The sequence below is a fragment of the Falco rusticolus genome, chromosome 3, assembly GCF_015220075.1.
Source record: "Falco rusticolus isolate bFalRus1 chromosome 3, bFalRus1.pri, whole genome shotgun sequence".
Classification (NCBI taxonomy): domain Eukaryota; kingdom Metazoa; phylum Chordata; class Aves; order Falconiformes; family Falconidae; genus Falco; species Falco rusticolus.
Window position 1 is genome coordinate 82,577,772 of NC_051189.1, and position 18,030 is coordinate 82,595,801.

General features: G+C 39.9%; 2 protein-coding genes across 4 annotated transcripts; one reads left to right on the top strand and one right to left on the bottom strand.

Annotated features, from left to right (window-relative positions):
- Window positions 1-751: 751 nt before the first annotated feature.
- On the bottom strand, window positions 752-10,061 carry ATPSCKMT (ATP synthase c subunit lysine N-methyltransferase). 3 transcript variants are annotated; one of them, XM_037380253.1, is made up of 6 exons: window positions 9,850-10,061; window positions 9,512-9,709; window positions 8,882-9,165; window positions 6,483-6,620; window positions 5,260-5,310; window positions 752-1,013 (listed from the first exon to the last, which is right to left on the bottom strand). In XM_037380253.1, the coding sequence occupies exons 1-6, from the start codon at window positions 10,019-10,021 to the stop codon at window positions 816-818; spliced, it is 1,041 nt and encodes a 346-aa protein (XP_037236150.1). In that variant the 5' UTR covers window positions 10,022-10,061; the 3' UTR covers window positions 752-815. The 3 variants fall into 3 exon arrangements, with proteins under 3 accessions (XP_037236150.1, XP_037236151.1, XP_037236152.1); XM_037380254.1 differs by lacking the exon at window positions 9,512-9,709 and having other exon boundaries at window positions 9,887-10,017; XM_037380255.1 differs by lacking the exon at window positions 9,512-9,709 and having other exon boundaries at window positions 9,779-9,943.
- On the top strand, window positions 10,030-18,030 carry CCT5 (chaperonin containing TCP1 subunit 5). The gene is made up of 11 exons (XM_037380252.1): window positions 10,030-10,166; window positions 11,012-11,072; window positions 11,167-11,331; window positions 11,833-12,031; window positions 12,796-12,988; window positions 13,927-14,076; window positions 14,399-14,518; window positions 14,929-15,114; window positions 16,082-16,219; window positions 16,576-16,756; window positions 17,745-18,030. Exons 1-11 carry the CDS (start codon window positions 10,062-10,064, stop codon window positions 17,870-17,872), a joined length of 1,626 nt encoding a protein of 541 aa, XP_037236149.1. The 5' UTR covers window positions 10,030-10,061; the 3' UTR covers window positions 17,873-18,030.

Consider the following 18,030-nt stretch of genomic DNA (forward strand, 5'->3'; position numbering starts at 1 on the left):
ATCCCATTTTCCATATTAAAGTTTTCCACTTCTATAAAACTTTCTTATAATTCTTACTAACCACATTAAGCCATTTAACTACACCTTTCACTGCTTTTGTGTGCTTTCAAATAACCAATGTACTTCAGCTACTTTAGTAAATATTTATGTCCAGATCCTGGGTGTCCTGGTTTCAGCTGGGATGGAGTTAATTTATTCATAGTAGTTAGTACAGTGCTGTGTTTTGGCTCTGATGTGAGAACAATGATAGGACACTGATGCTTTCAGTTGTTGCTGGGTGATGTTTATACTAAATCAAGGACTTGTCAGTTCCTCGGGCCCTGCCAGCAAGAGGGCTGGAGGGGCACGGGAAATGGGGAGGGGACACAGCCAGGACAGCTGACCCCAACTAGCCAAAGAGGCATTCCATACCACATGACATCATGCTGAGTATATAAACTGGGGGAAGAAGAAGGAAGGTGGGGACATTTGGCATTATGGCGTTTGTCTGCCCAAGTAACCGTTACTCATGATGGAGCCCTGCTGTCCTTCGATGGCTGAACACCTGCCTGCCCATGGGAAGTGGGGAATGAATTCCTTGCTTTGCTTGCGTGTGCGGCTTTTGCTTTACCTATTAAACTGTTCTTTAAACTCTAGAGTTTTACGTTCCCTTTCCGACCCCCCTCCCCATCCCTCTGGGTGAGGGGGAGCGAGCAAGTGGCAGCGTGGTACTTGATTGCCGGCTGGGGTTAAACCACGACATGGGGCTCTATTCACATTAACCTTATCTTTAAGCAGGTAAACTCAAAGCCAAAAATTTCAGTACAAAAAAAAAATTAGGATTCTGTCTCTGGTGTAGTTTCCAAGCTTTTTGTTTCACATCCTCTAGAATGTTTCAAATCATAGGCCCACACAGTGTCTATTCCCTCTCCAGTAGTATGATCTGGGATCCAGCAAGGGAAAGGAAAACGACAGGCAATGATTCTGGCACTACATTGAAGTTCTTCTTCCAGCTTCTTCTCCAACTGTGGCATCTGTTGAGCAACAATAAAAAGCTTTCAGAAGTGGTAAAAGACAGAAGCATTCTCTTCAGAATGTAGTTCAAGTGTTCAAAGAAGTCCATGGCTTGAGGAATTGTTGGGAAAAAAATTAGGGAAGTATTTATGATACACATTTTGGCTTTGATGCACTGCCAAGGAACATCTAAAACTAGAAAATGGTTATTATGACCTGTTTGGTGAGATCAAGAAAATCTTAACTCTAAATTCTAAAATCTCAATCAAAAACTGTAGATAATCCCTTAGACTAATAACTCCACAAATTAAGAAAAGACTCTGCATGTTCCAATTAATTATTTTTTTAAGTGGGATTCTTCTCTGTAGAGAACAAAAATTCAGCCACCTGAATTTATTCTATTTATGATACCCCAAGTTGCATGAACTTTTATGTGATACTCAAAGACCAGCACCTCTCAGTTTCTAGACTAACTTCAAGACAGAGCCTGGAACAACCAAAACATCATACAGCCAACAACCCAAAGCCAACATTCTGCTCTCTGTCACTCTATAACAAAGTACTGGCATGTTAAACACGATTGAAATTGAGCTTTCTTAGCTCCAGCTTTCTGGGCAATGAGTGCACATTGCTGGCTCATGTGCAGCTTTTTACCCACCAGTACCTCCAAGTCCTTCTCTGCAGGGCTGCTCTCAATCTCTTCAGCCTGCAGCCTGTATTGATACCAGGGGTTGCCCTGACCCATGTGCAGGACCCTGAACTTGTCATTGTTGAACCTCATAAGGTTCACATGAGCCTACTTCTCGAGCTTGTCCCGCTCCCTTCAAATGGCATCCCTTCACTCCAGTGTATCACCCACACGCTCAGCTTGGTGTCATCTGCAAACTTGCCGAAGGTACACTTGATCCCACTCTCTGTGTCATTGATGAAGATATTAAACAGTACTGGTCCTAATACAAACTCCTGAGGGACACCACTCGTGACTCGTCTCGATCTGGATATTGAGCCATTGACCACTACTCTCTGGATGCAACCGTCCAGCTAATTCCTTATCCATCAAACAGTCCAACCATCACATCCATCTCTCTACAGTTTAGAGAGAAGGATGTTGTGGCAGACCACGTCAAATACCACTATGCACAACCACCTTGGTTGAAGACCTACAGTCTGGCTTTCCTCCATTCACAAAAACTGAGCAGATATGAAAGTCAAGGGAAATATCACTACTCTTCCACAACAGAGCAACACCCTGCCTAGTCAGATACTTTGCAAATTCTGCTATGAATTAAGTGAAAGATGAATTAATACATCTAGACATCAAAGAAAATTTTCCCATCCCAGACAGTGATTATGTTAAAAAAAAAAAAGAAACTTGATAGATTTAGCCAAGTTTGTCATTTGGAAAATTTGATGTCATCTGCTTAAGCAGATTAGTGTGCATCAATTTGGAATTCCTTTTATTCTTACATACTGTATCTATCTCGGGGAGTAATTATAACAGCAAGTTCTATAGGTTACTTCTATTACATGTAAAAAACCGTTACTATGATATCATGGCATAATGTTTAGATATTAAAAGGTTAAAAGGACAGTAACTATTTACAAATACAGCTCAATTTAAGTCATGGACACAAATACATATAAAATTCACACAAAAAAAAAGAAGACAAAAATCACAACAGAACATTATTAGAAAACAAGACTGAAGAAAATCTGTTTCCAAAGGCTGCAGATAACTTCCACTATCACATACATGCAGGGTGTGCCTCTGATGTATCATCATATAATAGATACTTTTAGGCTTATAATGGAGTATTTTAGGAAAATTATAGTCATAGATCTAATATGTCAAAGAGTTACCTCTGCATATTTTTAGGTATTCTATGCTTTGATTTCATCCATACAAAAATGCTTTTAAACATTTTTGCTACCACACCTTAAATAAACTAGAAAAATAAGCCTACTTGGATAACTCAAACTGAGCTGAGATACCACAAAAGGAAGGACTAAGTTGTTACAGAAATTCCAAACATAGACATGCCTAATTTTTAAGTAATAATTATGAAAGTTACATTTCCTGTCTGTATTAGCTCCAATTAGAAAATGTCATTAATGGTTCAGCCAAAAAGAATTATGTTCTTAAACTAAACAGTCAAACTAGTTCTTCAGGCAAATCTCAGTAACATTAGGTGTTATAATCATCCTGTATTTTATATCAAGCCAGAGTTGTGGGGGTTTTATATCTACATCAATATACAGTTTAGTAAACCTTTTGTACAGTACATAATTAGTTAAAATACACAGAAGCTGTGAACACAAACACCTGGTAAGAATTCTGTCATCCCACCCTGAACAAGTAAAAGTCTCTCTACAATGACTCATAGATAAACAACCTTCCCCCAGATGCCTGCAAGAACAGAGAGGTCTTAGTCTTCCCTGAAGATCAATAAATCCATGTTCTGTAAGCTAATCTTGGATATGAAATAGAAGAACTGTGTGACAGCATCAAATCAGACTAGTATTATTAAAAAAGCTAAAGAGATCTATTGCCCTCAGTTAAGAAAAAAAAAAAGAGAGAGAAAATGCACTACAGTTTCTAGAAAATCAATTTAGTAATTCAGGATGATAAGCATTCACAGATCCGAAGGGGATCATGAGCAAACAAATGCTCAGGAAACACAGTAGTTCATATGTTTGGATTTGTTACATTTATGACAGAATTTTTATTAGAAGAATTTAGCATGGTGTTTACTGAATTTACTGCAGGTATTCTGAACCCTATAGCTACTCTTTCTAAAATAACTGTTACTAATTTATCCCACTTTATACCATTACATTTAAAGTTAAGCCATATTTCTGCTAGGTTTACTCACATTCTCCCAGGGCATTTTTTATTTCTAGTTCACCGAGATACCTTTCTCCACCTGCACTTTTCCCCTCAGTGCAATTGCAGAATTTCTGACTGCAATTCAAGTATTTACACTGCCCCCTCCCGGAACTGAAGGCAGAGAGCACATATCATCCAAAACTGGCAACATCTGTAGCACAAGTAACATCATGGTTCACACTAATATGCCAACCACCAAAGTAGGGGACAAAAAAAATGCATTTTCACTTCAGATTGCAACATAAGTTACAATTTGAATCTGAATTAGTTACTTAATTCCAATGCTGTTACATAGAAAAAACAGTGAACAGGGAAGCTTTATCAGGCTTCTTGTTGCATCTTCCTGTTACTACTACAGAAATAGTTATCAGTGTATGTACTATGGTATAGCATCACAAAGCTCTTCACTCATTTCATCCTGTATCTTCCTTAGCAGAGAAAGAAGCAACAGAATAGAATTTATAGGATCTTTCTGTTTCACTCCTCCATATGCATTCAAACTATATATATATATAAAGATTCTAATAATTAATCAAAATACCAAAATTATTTAAATATTTAAGATTTTTTTCTCTTGTCTATTAAAAGAGAAAAGGAAAACTAGATCAAGCCGAAAGCCAAAGTGAATGTAAAGTCTGACTACATTTATCAAATATATCACTAAAGCAATCACAATGTAACTCAATTTTTACACCAGTTTGAAGAAAACATTTTCCCCAGGGTCATGATGAAGATGGGCTACAAAGCCTTCCTAGAAGGCAAAGAATTTGTGGACTTGTACACTAGTGGTTATACTTGAAGCATTTGTCTCCCTTCCTAAACCCTCACTAACACAGGCAAAAGATTATTTCCATATACCAGCTACTGGCCTACTTGAAGCGATCCGGTTTTTGGAGAAGAACATAAGAAAAGTTCAATACCCTCCTCTAACAAGGTTCCCTGAAATCAGCTGTAGCCAATTTCCTACTCCATCCTCTCCCTGCATACCCTCCTCTAACAAGGTTCCCTGAAATCAGCTGTAGCCAATTTCCTACTCCATCCTCTCCCTTCAAACTTCCTGGTTTCTCACTGGGAAAAACTGACATTCTCAAGAACCAATCTATCACCCTCCCGCCAAGCAACTCAAGCCCAGCAGTTTTCATTTTGATTCTGAACTAATGGACAGAAAATACTTCTCAAAAAAACCATATATTTTCAGAGCTACACTCCACCTATTGTTACAACTTTCACCAGGTTTTATCATGGACATTAATAAGCAACAATGAAATATCAAAACTACCTTTGACATTCTGCGCATTGGTTCACTTTGCAGATGAACATACAAACACTGAATGCCTTGGTATTAAAATACTGAAACAACGCAAAAATAGTAAACTTACCATATCAGGTACCCCAAAAACAACAACATTCGTATAACCGGAAAACGAAACCTAAAACAAAATTTGAGAACAGGTCTTAATGAAAGTGGCATTTATATTTGGAGAAGTTCTCACCACTCTTTTCCCCTAATCCCTCTAGCTGCACTCCTTTCAACAGGGATTTAGATCAAAAATAAGAAAGAAGATCCCATATCAACTTTTCATCATACAAATTTCCACATAAAGACAACTTTATATTGCTGAACAGCAAAAAAAACTTCTACTGACCGGCCAAGAATATGGCACCAATTCTAGTAGGACAAAAAGCGTTAATTTAGAAAATACATAGTTTCACTCATGGCTAATTTTTTCTACAACTCCTGTATATGTTAAAATTACTTCAGTTTTAAGTTTGCTTCCATTTGTGTTAAATGTTAGCTAGCTATGGAAACCTGCATTCCAATGCCTGGGTTCTTCCAGTCAGTACTATGAAGTTTTCCTATGTTAATGTCTCAATAAAGTACATTCACACTTTTCCCCCAAAACTCCTGGTCTCCACTTTACCCACTACAAAATGCCATTCTTAAAAAAAAAATAACAACCAACCAAGAAAAAAAAACCACAATCAAAACCAAAACCACAACCCATCATCAACAACAAAACAAAAAAAAAAAAGCCCCCACAACTTTGACAGGAATAGCCAGGGAGAGGCCCACATAAATATGACCCAAAAAAGCATGCCTCATTTAAGAAGCAACTGTGACTCAAATGTTTGAAAATTGTGAAAAAATTGTCAGTCACATAAGTTTTCTTAAAGCAACACTCAAAAGTAGGTAACACATTGCACAGTGGGTAAAGAACAGATGTCTACTGAAATGTCAGATTAGATTGTGATCTTGCATGTTAGGTGAATAAGTCTCTTGTTACTGACTCCACAGAATTGGGTCCCAGTGAAGCCTGACATTACAGCATCCCACATCCCCACATCATTCATCAGGCACAGGCATGACGTAGTACACTTAAGCATGCTGTACTGAAAAAGGACAGCACCACACCGAAGCACAAAAACAGCAGAGCAGTGTATTGTGTTGTGAGTTTAGTTTCCATGGGCTCGAGTACTTTTCTCAAAGCCCAATACAGCACCTTGCAGCCAGTCAGCATTCTGGTTCTTTCAAGAAAGTATTTTCCAATTATGGAAATATCTCAAACATCCCAGATTCATTCTTACACACTTCACCACCTACCTTCCATAAATCTGAAATATAAAATCTGGTGTTCTGATGTACTCCATCTCTCCAGGCACGGTATCTGGAGTACCAGACTAGCCAGGGATTTAGTTCATAACCAACAGCTTTGAATCCCCTTTTTGCAGCTGCTATCACCTACAAGGAAGAAAATAAATCTTCACATAGAAACAGAGAAAGTGTATTCATCTAAACAGGAGCACATAGTTTTATTTAAAATATAAATCAAAGGAATGCGCTTTGGTAAATCACTCTGGTTTTAGCCCCCAACAGATTAGTAGCATAGTGAACAAAAACTCAAACTACATTTTACTATTACGACTAGTCCCATTGAAATTAATAGATATATTCAGACAAACAAAATGAACTACTTAAAATATTTATAGGGCAAAGCTGCAAGCTTTCAGTAAGCCTATGATTTACATAAAAGTTTAATTTAGTACATTCATGACAATACCTTGGAATTAAAGGGTACCAAAATTGACCATGAAGAGAACAGTGAAATGCGCAGGCAGAAGTGTTCGAAATTAGACCACTTAACTTATTTGAAAAATCAGCGATGGGTAGGCACTTGTGAGACCCCTGAATGATAGCCAAAATGCCCTACCAATAGAAAGTGTATGAAAATACTCTGTTGATTTACATTTTAAAAAAACACGTAGGTAAAATATTTAAATGTATGTTAGAAAAAGATGGAAAAAACCCACCCACATACAAATCTTACAGTATAGCTTTCATCCAATGCTAAGTTTCATGTGTTATTTTAAGAGGCAAAAGTTAGTTCACATAACAAATAGATTTTCAAAGACATTTCTCTAAATTAGACCCTAAGATTTAGAATTATTAACCTGTATTGCAAGTATCTTCAAACAAGATCAAAACCTACTGATATTTTAGAAAATGAATTAAAAAAAAATAAGGAAAATAGAAGGCACCAGTTTCTACAATTAAGGTTTAAGACATAATTTAAAAGGTTACTGCCAAGTTTTAACCAGGAAATGCCTGATGAAGTATGAATTAGAGAACAGGCAAGGTGAAATCAGGAAGTAGTACACATTTCTTAACAGAACTTCTCAAACAGCATTGCCTGGACAGTGTATTTCACACTACTAAAATAACACATCTTCCATCATGCACACAGCATTTGCAGATATACTAAAAGAATCTGACATTTTTACCATGTTTGGAAATAAAAATATGGTCATATTTATCCATCAATTACACCTGAGTAAGTGCTAAATATTTAAAAGCATCTGAATAGAAGTCCAACTTTTTTCAGGGCAAATACATTAAAGCAACACCAAGCAGTAAATTCTAGACACCGGTCTCTCCAAGTAGTCTTCAGTCTCCATTTAGACACATATATATACACATTTATAAAATTAGAAGTAAATATGCAGTAACTGATCAAATTAGATGTCTCCGATGAGGGTCAACAGCCAGAAGACTGAGCAGAGAGGACACCAGAAACTGCAGCTGTCTTGAATCTACATGCTTTTTTGTCTCCTACTTGGCCACAATTCCTTCCAAGCCACCCTCACAGATCTGGATTTCCAAATAATTTTTTTTTTAGTGTAGACAAATTGTTGACTCATTCACATGAAATATGGACACAAGTAGCATTCAAGAACTTACTTGTTTCTGCCAAAAATCTACTTAGTGTTCCATCCTGCTGCTAAAACTGACCTGAAGCAGATGGTTATGAAATAGTACACAGAACATCACAACTACAAAAAACCCACACCATTCTCCCCTAATCCCTTACCACATTTCACAAACTGGGGTTCAGACAACGTCCTGGAAGCACAATACTGTTTTGACTTCAGCGATTCTCACCATTTCTCTTGGTAATTATTCTAGTTTCATCACATTGATTTTGAAGTGGGGCAGCCAGCACCACATAAAGGTGTGAATTACAGTTCTAACAATACCAGGATTTTTATTTCTATAATCCATCACTCATACTCTTTTGTTCTTCTGCCACCTTTATGCAATAAGCATAGAGCTGCAGCTCCAAAAGCACGGTGCTCTTTAATCTCACAGCCTCATGTGCTGCAGCCATAAAACTATGTGGAATCACATCTCTTTGGCAATCACAATACCAATATTTCGGCTGCATCTTTACATGTGAATGTGGTGCAATTCCCTCCAGGCAAGAGAATGAGGTTATCATTTTGTACACCTTGTCAAGCTGCAGGTAAGGCTGCAATCGAAACCGATTACTCACCTAAACTGAAAGTAACCCTACCTCAGCTTTGAGCCTTTTCATAAGGCTCAAACAAAAACACTAAATGCCAAAGACAAGATGTCCATAAATATGTGAAAACAAGAGCCACAGCTAGAGCATTTGGCACTTTTTTGAGAAGTGATATGAGAGGAAGGCGATGTCCTTCACTTACAATACGGCCATCCCCGCTACCAATGTCAACTAGGGAGCCACTTCTGTTTTCTAACATTTTCAGCACGTTCTGGATCTGAGTAGAAGTTGCAGGAACGAAGGGCAGGCACACTTTCCTCAGAGCCGGGGTCACAAAGGGTGTAACCACAGCATAGAGGGCCACCAATGTCCCACCAACACCAGCAGTGACCAACAGCCCCCAGCTCCTTCTCCTGGAGCTGCCCTCACAGTCCTCTTGCCGGCCCGCTGCGTGGCTCTCCTTCTCTAGCACCTCGGGCATCACACCTACAGCAGACATCAAGGAATATTAGTTTTCTAACAGCTTTATTACGTGTGTGTGTAAAACAAAGTAGTATATTATATCACAGACGTAGGATATCAGGAAAAAACCCAAACCAAACTTATATTCCTTTAGATGATTCCTACAGCCTAGGGAGACGTTACTGCTTTTGAGAAGCCGAAGCGCTAGCTTCATTTTTCAGGGCGGGAAATCACTTTCCATTAGGCCCGTGGCTCTTCCCGCCGGGCCGGGCCGGGCGGCGGCGCGCCCCACACCGCCCGAGGGCGGTACGGGCAGAGCCCTCCCCACCACGGGCAGGCCGCACCCGGGGACGCCGCCCCGAGCACTTACGGCTCTTCCCTGCAGGGAGAACTTCTTTTCGCCACAGCACTGCGCCCCCGCCTGCAACGCCGCCTGTCATCCAGCCGGCCCACTGCCACCACCCGCCGCGGGCTCCCTCAGAACCAACTAAGTGGTGCCTTCGGTATTTATAGCAGTGGGCAATACCACTCCGCTGTGGGGCGGGGGGGGAGCGAAACCTTCCCAAAGGGACTTCGTGGAGGAGCAGCGCGCACCCTCCCGCCCGTGTCTGTCCCTACTCCTTCGCGTTCAGGTTACCTGGCGCAGCCCGCTGCCGCCGCGCTTGGCGCCTCTACTCTACTCATCTAATACGGTCCCTGTCCCCGCAGCCCGGCGACGGAACCGCGACCGCCGCGCAACTCCTACCGTGCCGGATGCTTCCAGAAAGGTCCTCCGGAGGCGCCATATAAATGCCACCCGTGAAATAAGTCGCGCTGCTGCCGACTGCGCAGGCGCGGGGGGCCGTGCGGGGGAGCGTGTGGCGTCACGGCGCGGCGGCATCCGGCTGGTGCCTGCCCGGTGTGCGGGAGCAGCGGCAGCCATGTCGGCCATGGGGACGCTGGCCTTTGACGAGTATGGACGCCCTTTCCTCATCCTCAAGGACCAGGAGCGCAAGACGCGCCTCATGGGACTTGAGGCGCTCAAGGTGAGCTGACGGCCGCCAGGGCCGCCCATCTACCGGCGGGCCCTCGCTGGGCGGGCCGTGCCGCGCCGTGCCGCGCCATGCCGCCGTTAGGGGCAGGGAGCGGGCGGCGCTGGGCCGCGGCGGGAGGATGGAGCCCGCCGGGCTGAGCTGCTTCTGCGCCGGTGTCGCGCCGCGCGTCAGGCGCAGGGCGCCCGCAGCCCGGTGTAGGCCTGCGGGTGTGTGGGGGGGATGGAGGGAGGCAGGGCACGGCCCCCGGCGCTGGGAACGCGCCGCCCGCGGCGGAGGGCCTGCGGGGCTCTGCGGCGGGAGCCCGCTCCTGGTGCCGCGGCTTCGCCGTCGTTGCCCCCGTAGGAGCGGCGCGTCCCTCCCGGTGGCCTTCGGTAGCCTCGGGCAGGGAGGCTCCCTGCAGCCCCCTCCCTTAGGCACCTCCCCTCCCCCGTCGGAAGCTCCGTCGTTGTTCCCAAGAAAGGCCGCGGCTGAGCGAGTAGGCAGCCATTTGTGAATGTATATGTTTGAAGTACCGGTGGAAGAGTGGAGCAAAATTATACGGGCTTCTTTTAGCGTTGCTTGCTTGTGTTGCTTCGCTGCTTTAAACCTCGGGGCTGTCATTTTAGCTGCTCCGCTTTCATGTGCTTTAGCGGCGCAACTGATAGCTGTGCAAGGAAAGGCATGGAAAACGTTTCTGGCATAAAACCAATACGCGTATATTGGTATTTTTTTTTTTTTGTAGCCATAATTGTCTGTTAGTTAAATACCAGTATTTTTGTTAGCGTTTTCTCTTAGCTTGCTATTGTGATTTTGGAATGCATAGTAATGATTTAACTTATTTCTCTTTTGTTTTATAGTCTCACATAATGGCAGCAAAAGCTGTAGCAAGTACTCTGAGAACATCCCTTGGGCCCAATGGTAATAATGAAATAATTTTTATTGTTCTTTATCAGTAATTGGTTTTGGAGATTTTCTGTATTTTCCTTCATGCTTTTAATATGTGTTTTTTTAGGCCTGGATAAAATGATGGTGGACAAAGATGGCGAGGTGACTGTGACAAACGATGGTGCTACTATCCTGAATATGATGGATGTGGATCACCAGATAGCCAAACTTATGGTGGAGCTGTCTAAATCTCAAGATGATGAGATTGGGGATGGAACCACTGGAGTTGTTGGTAAGAAGAGATTTTAAATTTAACTTGGATTTTCCATCTTTCAAATCAAGCTTCTTCAGCTATTATAAGAAACATGTGAAGTAACAGTAGCTTTTTTGTAACACGGTTTTAGAGTATTTACTGCTTCAGTATTCTTGTTGTTGTATTAGAAGTCTTTCAGTCAAAAAGGTGGTTTTGTGTCTTTTCTATGTATGGTTACATTGTAAGTTTATGTTGAGAGGCCTCTTGGTGCTTTGAAAAATTTTCTGGATCATTTTCTTCCATAATATTCTACCTGTCCTGCCTTGGTTGGTGCCCATGCTTCTTTTTGTTCTAACATAATGCGGTTTTCTCTCTAAGCATAGCAAGTAGGGGGCTCTTTAGGGTTATTTTGTCATTTAAGAAACCTTGAACAGTTAAAAGTATTACAGAAGGCAAATATTTTAATCTTTTGATAATGTATTAAAAATGATGCTTCAGCTTATGGAAGAGTAAACATTACCTTAATATTTTGTTTTATAGTTCTGGCTGGAGCGTTACTGGAACAAGCTGAGCAATTACTAGATCGTGGTATTCACCCTATCAGGATAGCAGATGGTTATGAGCAGGCAGCCCGCATTGCTATTGAGCATCTAGACAAAATCAGTGACAGCTTTCCAGTTGATCCACAGAACATTGAACCTCTGATCCAGACAGCAAAGACAACGCTAGGCTCTAAAGTGTAAGTCACAAAAACTTCAGAAAAATATTTATGTTTCCATTAAAAACTTCTAGTTGAAAGGAGAAATCCTGGTGTTTTGATGGATTGTTAAATTTTTTGTGATTTTGGAGTGGCTGCTGAAGGCTCTTCTTTGTTTGATTTTGGCTAACTTCTCAACAGACTCATGTCTCAGGATAAGAAATTGTGAATCCTTTTTCTCTAAAGGGTCAGTTCCATGAGGTTAAACAGATGCAATATCAATTTTGTTCTAACCTGTTAATTCCAGATTTCTGCAGCACAGCAAATTCCAAGAGTAATGCAAACCTCTTAAAAATAACTCTGTGTTATATTTCAAAGGTTTGTTTTGTTTGGGGTTTTTTTCCTAAACAAAATTTTGTTCAATAGTTCCATTAAGTGCTTTTTTTTTTAATTGGTTGTATGTATAGTATATAAATTCAGATATAATAAGGGTTTCCTTTGCAGCCCTATCTTAACAGTTGTTTCTGTGACTTCAATGTTTCTCCATAGTTAATTCTCCTTACTTGTTTCAAATCTGTATCCTAAGATGACTTAGACAAACCGTATTGCATGTTGTTTTCTGCCATGTTTACCCTCTTTTGTGTCTGAACAAACGAGCAGGACCCCCTTTTTCAATGTAGCATACAGAAATGGTTAGATACAGTATTACTTTTTTCTATTCAAGTTGATAGAATCACTTCTTTTCTTCCACATTTATGGAAATGTAATGCATCATCATTATTGTTTGGTTTTGTTTTTAAACCTAGAGTTAACCGTTGTCACAGACAAATGGCAGAAATTGCTGTAAATGCTGTACTGACAGTAGCAGATATGGAACGTAAAGATGTTGATTTTGAGCTGATCAAAGTACAAGGCAAAGTGGGAGGTAGACTGGAAGATACACAGTTGGTTAAAGGAGTTATTGTGGATAAAGATTTCAGTCATCCACAGATGCCTAAAGTAAGTGATGTCCCTGTGTACATCTCATCTGTAATGGCTTAAATAACATTATCTAACCTACTTCAAATGCTGTCCTAGCATTTCTTGAAGTATTTGAATACTGTTGTTGTTTGGCCTGGTTTTTCACCCATATATCAACAGAGAAAGGGGAGAGGAGCATTAAATTCTTCATGTTGGAAGGGACCAAGTTAGAATTTAAAACAGTCTTGGGGAAATAGAGAAAAAATGATGGGGAGGGGGATTACTGTACAACTAACTGAGGACAGGTGCAGAGTTCTGTGTTGAAGCAGAAATAATCATCCATATTGTGTTACAATGCTTAAGATGCTTAAACCAACTCAGTATCAGGAAACGCTTTGTAAGCTTTATGATTTGTCATCTTGTCCTGATTGGAACACCCCGGAAGCTGCCCCTTTATGTTTGGTGTAGATGAGATGTCCAAGTCTTGTGTAGCATATGTCAAGGAAGATGGAGGAAATCTAAATTTTCTACTGTATGAAAATATTTTCCTAGTAGGTGACACTGTTTATCCTATAAAAAGGAACACCGGTGGAAAATACCGGTTGTGTAGTACATAAATTCTGTGAAGATGAGTGTGTAGTAGTCTCAATGGTCATGGTGGATAGGGCAAATAATGGTTTAATTGAAGTTGTTTCTCTGTTTAGTTAAACGTTGAACTATAAAAAGACGTCGCTGGTAGTGATTGTTAAGGGCTTAAACAGTGGCTTGAAGCTGTGGAATTTGTTTTAAGTGGGTTATATAGACTTTTGATGGAATTAATTCTAAGTGAAACTAACTCTACCCAAATAAGTCAGATGATCTTCAAGTTTCCTCCTATGCCTGTGTTTTTAGATACATGTCTATGTTTTGCAGATACAAGAATGAGGTGTTACTAAGATTAAAACTGAACTTTGGGGTTTTTTTACTTAATTATGCAGGAGCTTAAAGATGCTAAAATTGCAATCCTTACTTGTCCATTTGAACCACCTAAGCCTAAAACCAAGCATAAGCTTGATGTCACATCTGTGGAAGATTACAAGGCACTGCAGAAATACGAAAAGGAGAAGTTTGAAGAGATGGTGAAACAGGTAATCTTTAAGATTATTTCTATGTCTTTCGTAGCCATTGCACGGAATACTGTAGTGCATTGACTTATTTATGAAAATGAGCAAATAATCCTCATTGGAGGCAACATACAAGCAACTGTAAGGCTATGAATAAAAGTTAAGTTCATGTAAGAAAGAGATGCCACCCTGGTTTGAAATTTACTTTGATCTCTATGTATGCCAGGTGGTTCTTTTTCAGACTTGTGTTTTGAGAAAATTAGAATTAAAACCATGAAGAGATATTTTTTTTTTTTATTCCTTTGTTAGTTCTGATCAGAAGATTGATGTTGTGTGTTGCTTTCAGATAAAAGACACTGGTGCAAACCTTGCTATTTGCCAGTGGGGTTTTGATGATGAGGCAAATCACTTGCTGCTCCAGAATGAGCTGCCTGCTGTTCGTTGGGTTGGTGGACCTGAAATAGAAGTAAGTAAAATCTTCTAAAATTGGACTTTGTACCAGTTCTGAAACATTTGTTGAGTAATACACTGTACCATTTAAAAGTTCAGGCTTTCTGCTTAGAGCTGCATAATCATGTATGGGTATATATTGGAGAATAAACAATTTTTTGGGGATCTGTGGGAAGAACCTACAGTGAATGGGATTATGGTGTATAATTGGAGTGTATGCATATTACTTGTTGAAAGTTTTATGTGGCTAGAAATGTTTCTGCTTTAGTCTCCCTGTTAGCAGGAACAAGGCATTGCCTGAAATACTTGAAGTGATGGGAAGACAATCTTTTGGAGTAGGCATTTGACAGATCTTCTGCTAGTTTGACATTATGGAAAACATGTGGGAAAGTCTTCTCAAAATAATTGATGGTTGTTTAACTTCAGTTAATCGCCATTGCAACTGGAGGACGCATCGTTCCTCGCTTCTGTGAACTCACAGCAGAGAAACTGGGTTTTGCGGGTATTGTTCGAGAGATCTCCTTTGGAACAACAAAGGACAGAATGCTTGTCATTGAGCAGTGTCAGAACTCCAGAGCTGTGACCATTTTCATTAGAGGAGGAAATAAAATGGTGAGATACTTAGTTTGTTACAAATATTTGAGACATAAATTGCAGAATATGTGGTTTCTTTTCTTTGTCTTAATTTCTTTTTTGTCTTAATTTTTCCTTGCAGTGTGGAGAAATGGAAGGGGGGAGGGTTGTAGGCATTTGTGACTGTGTGGAAGTCACTTGTTAGATTCACATCCTATGTTTTTGAATGAAAACTCTTGTTTTCTCACTATTGGACCGTGTAGTTCATAAATACAGAAATAATTTACCTGTGGATGCTCTAATCTGTTTTTTCTCATGGGAGGGTCACTTCTATGAGTAAAGACAACATTTTTTGAAACATTTGGTTTTATTCTAGATCTAGGCATGTTACTTCTGATTTAATCCAGTTTAAAAAAAAAATTAAAAAAACCCAAACCACTCCCTTCCCCAGAATGAGACCATTTAAATGCTTTTGTACTTAACCTGGTTCTTGGTTGTACTGTTAGTGTTGAGTTATATTTAGTATAGGTCAAGTCCTGCTTTGATTGAAAAATCTTAGGAAGAAAGAAACAACCCCTAGTCTGAAGAGTTCTTTAAGAAAAACTACTACTTTAAAGGTTAGCATAACTTGTTAAATCCTCTTGCATCTGTTGAAGTTGGGAGTCATCACAAACTGCAGTCTGAAAATAATGTTGGGTTTAAAATTTAAGTGTTTTGTGTATTGGAAATGCACAAGATGGAAAACCTTCTGTAGGGTTTTGTCATTTCAAATTACAGATTTAAATAAACAGTGTTGAAAAGATGTGGGGGTTTTATTCTTTCTGTGCCACTGGATGTGTAACCGTTGTATGTTTTGAAAAGTATAACATAGCAGCAGTAGAGCTGCATTAGAGCCATGAAAAGATCCTATAATTTATTTGCAGTTTCCATTTCTGTATTGGGAAATAACAGTTTGACAGCCTTCAGCTGTGTATATTGTAAAATACATGGTATTTTATACTTCCAGATTATTGAAGAAGCAAAGCGATCTCTTCATGATGCGTTGTGTGTAATCCGGAATCTTGTTCGCGATAATCGTATTGTGTATGGTGGTGGAGCAGCTGAAATTTCTTGTGCCTTGGCAGTGAGTGAAGCAGCAGATAAGGTAAGAAATGTTACAACTTCCCTTCGTTTATGAAGGAAAAATAAGGACTAAGTCTGCCTTGAGGGATTCCAAAAAACCTTCAGAGAGCTTCCAGACAGTGCGTATTACGGACCTTCCATAATATTAGAAGTTTTCCTTCCCCTCTCTGTAAAAAATCATTACCAGTACCTTTTTCCTTTTATGTTAAGAGCAGTTTAAAATTGTTTTAATTTGCCAGTAGTTATCCAAGGTACTCATTTCAGTTGTTACATTGCTAAGAAAATTGCATATCATGTGTATATTTTATAGCTAGTGTGAATGTCTGCTTTTAACATTGGAATTAATAGCTGTATGAATTCAAATTTCTTTTCCCTTAGTGCCCGTCTTTGGAACAGTATGCTATGAGGGCTTTTGCAGATGCCTTGGAAGTAATTCCCATGGCACTTTCAGAGAACAGTGGTATGAATCCAATACAGACTATGACGGAAGTGCGGGCTAGGCAAGTGAAAGAAAATAATCCGGCCCTTGGCATTGATTGTTTGCAGAAAGGAACAAACGGTAAGAACTGGAGTGTGGAGGAGGAGCATAACAGGGTGTTCTTTTCAGAATATCAAAACGCTTACTATTTTGCCTCGGGGGAGTGTGGGCCCTCTGGGTTTTTTGTTTTAAACTGTGTATTGATTCAGTTATGAACTCTTGCCCCTTGTCATAAATGGGAATGCAGGTGGAGAGATACATGCATGTCTACAAGGTAGAAAATGTATAATTGCTTGAAAACCTGTATTTGGTGGCAAGATTAGTTGAAAATGTTGGCTGACCTTGTGGTACAGGAATAAAAGCTACTTACTATGAGGCAAACGCAGCCCATGTTTTAAACACTGCCATTTTAGTGATCCAGTTTACACTTCAGCCCTATAGAACAGTTGTTAATTGAGAAACACTTTGTGAAGAAGTAAATGAAAGGTTGGAAATGTCTTCAGGTAGTATTACTCACACCAGTATGTATGGATATAGACCTGTAACAGGTAATGCGAAGACTAAGAAACCAGTGTACGAAAACTTATTTTCATCTGGACATATGCTTGTCACACTCTGTTGCTTTTTTTCAGAAGAGAAGGTGGTAAATTGTAGAACATGATGTAAGACATTGTGTTTATGTAAATTTATAACACTTCTTGGAACAGGTGTTTCTGCTTTACAGCATTTGAACTTCCACTTCTTTAGTGGTTGCTCAGGCCTTAGGAGGCTTCTAATATTTGTATATGGAAACCGTACTCCATATAATAGGCAGAATAATAATGCGGAAGGCAAAAAGCTACAGTTGGGGAAGGCTTAGTTGGGAAAAGAGTTTGGATCTTAAATGTTCCAAGGTCTTTGGTAGGAACCCAGGTATAAAACTCTAGTTTGTACGAATTGCCAACTATGGTGGTCAAGAGTAACAATTTTTAAATGCTTTTTAAAAAATTACACGGAAATTACTATCTCAGGTTCAAGGCTATATCTAGATTTGAGGAGGGTATCTAATTCTTCTGCTTCTTTTTGGCAGATATGAAGCAGCAGCATGTTATAGAAACCTTGATTGGTAAGAAACAGCAGATTTCTCTGGCGACTCAGGTTGTTAGAATGATTCTGAAGATTGATGATATCCGTAGGCCTGGAGAATCTGAAGAGTGAAAGCGGAAAAGCAAGAAACAATAAGGGGGCCACAGCAGTAGCCAAGACGGTAGTATTCTGATGCTTCATCTTCAGCTATTTATTTTGGACACTTTGTTTCAGATACTGTAACGGCTAATTGTTGGAAATAAAAAACAGTTTAGCACTGGTGGTTTCAA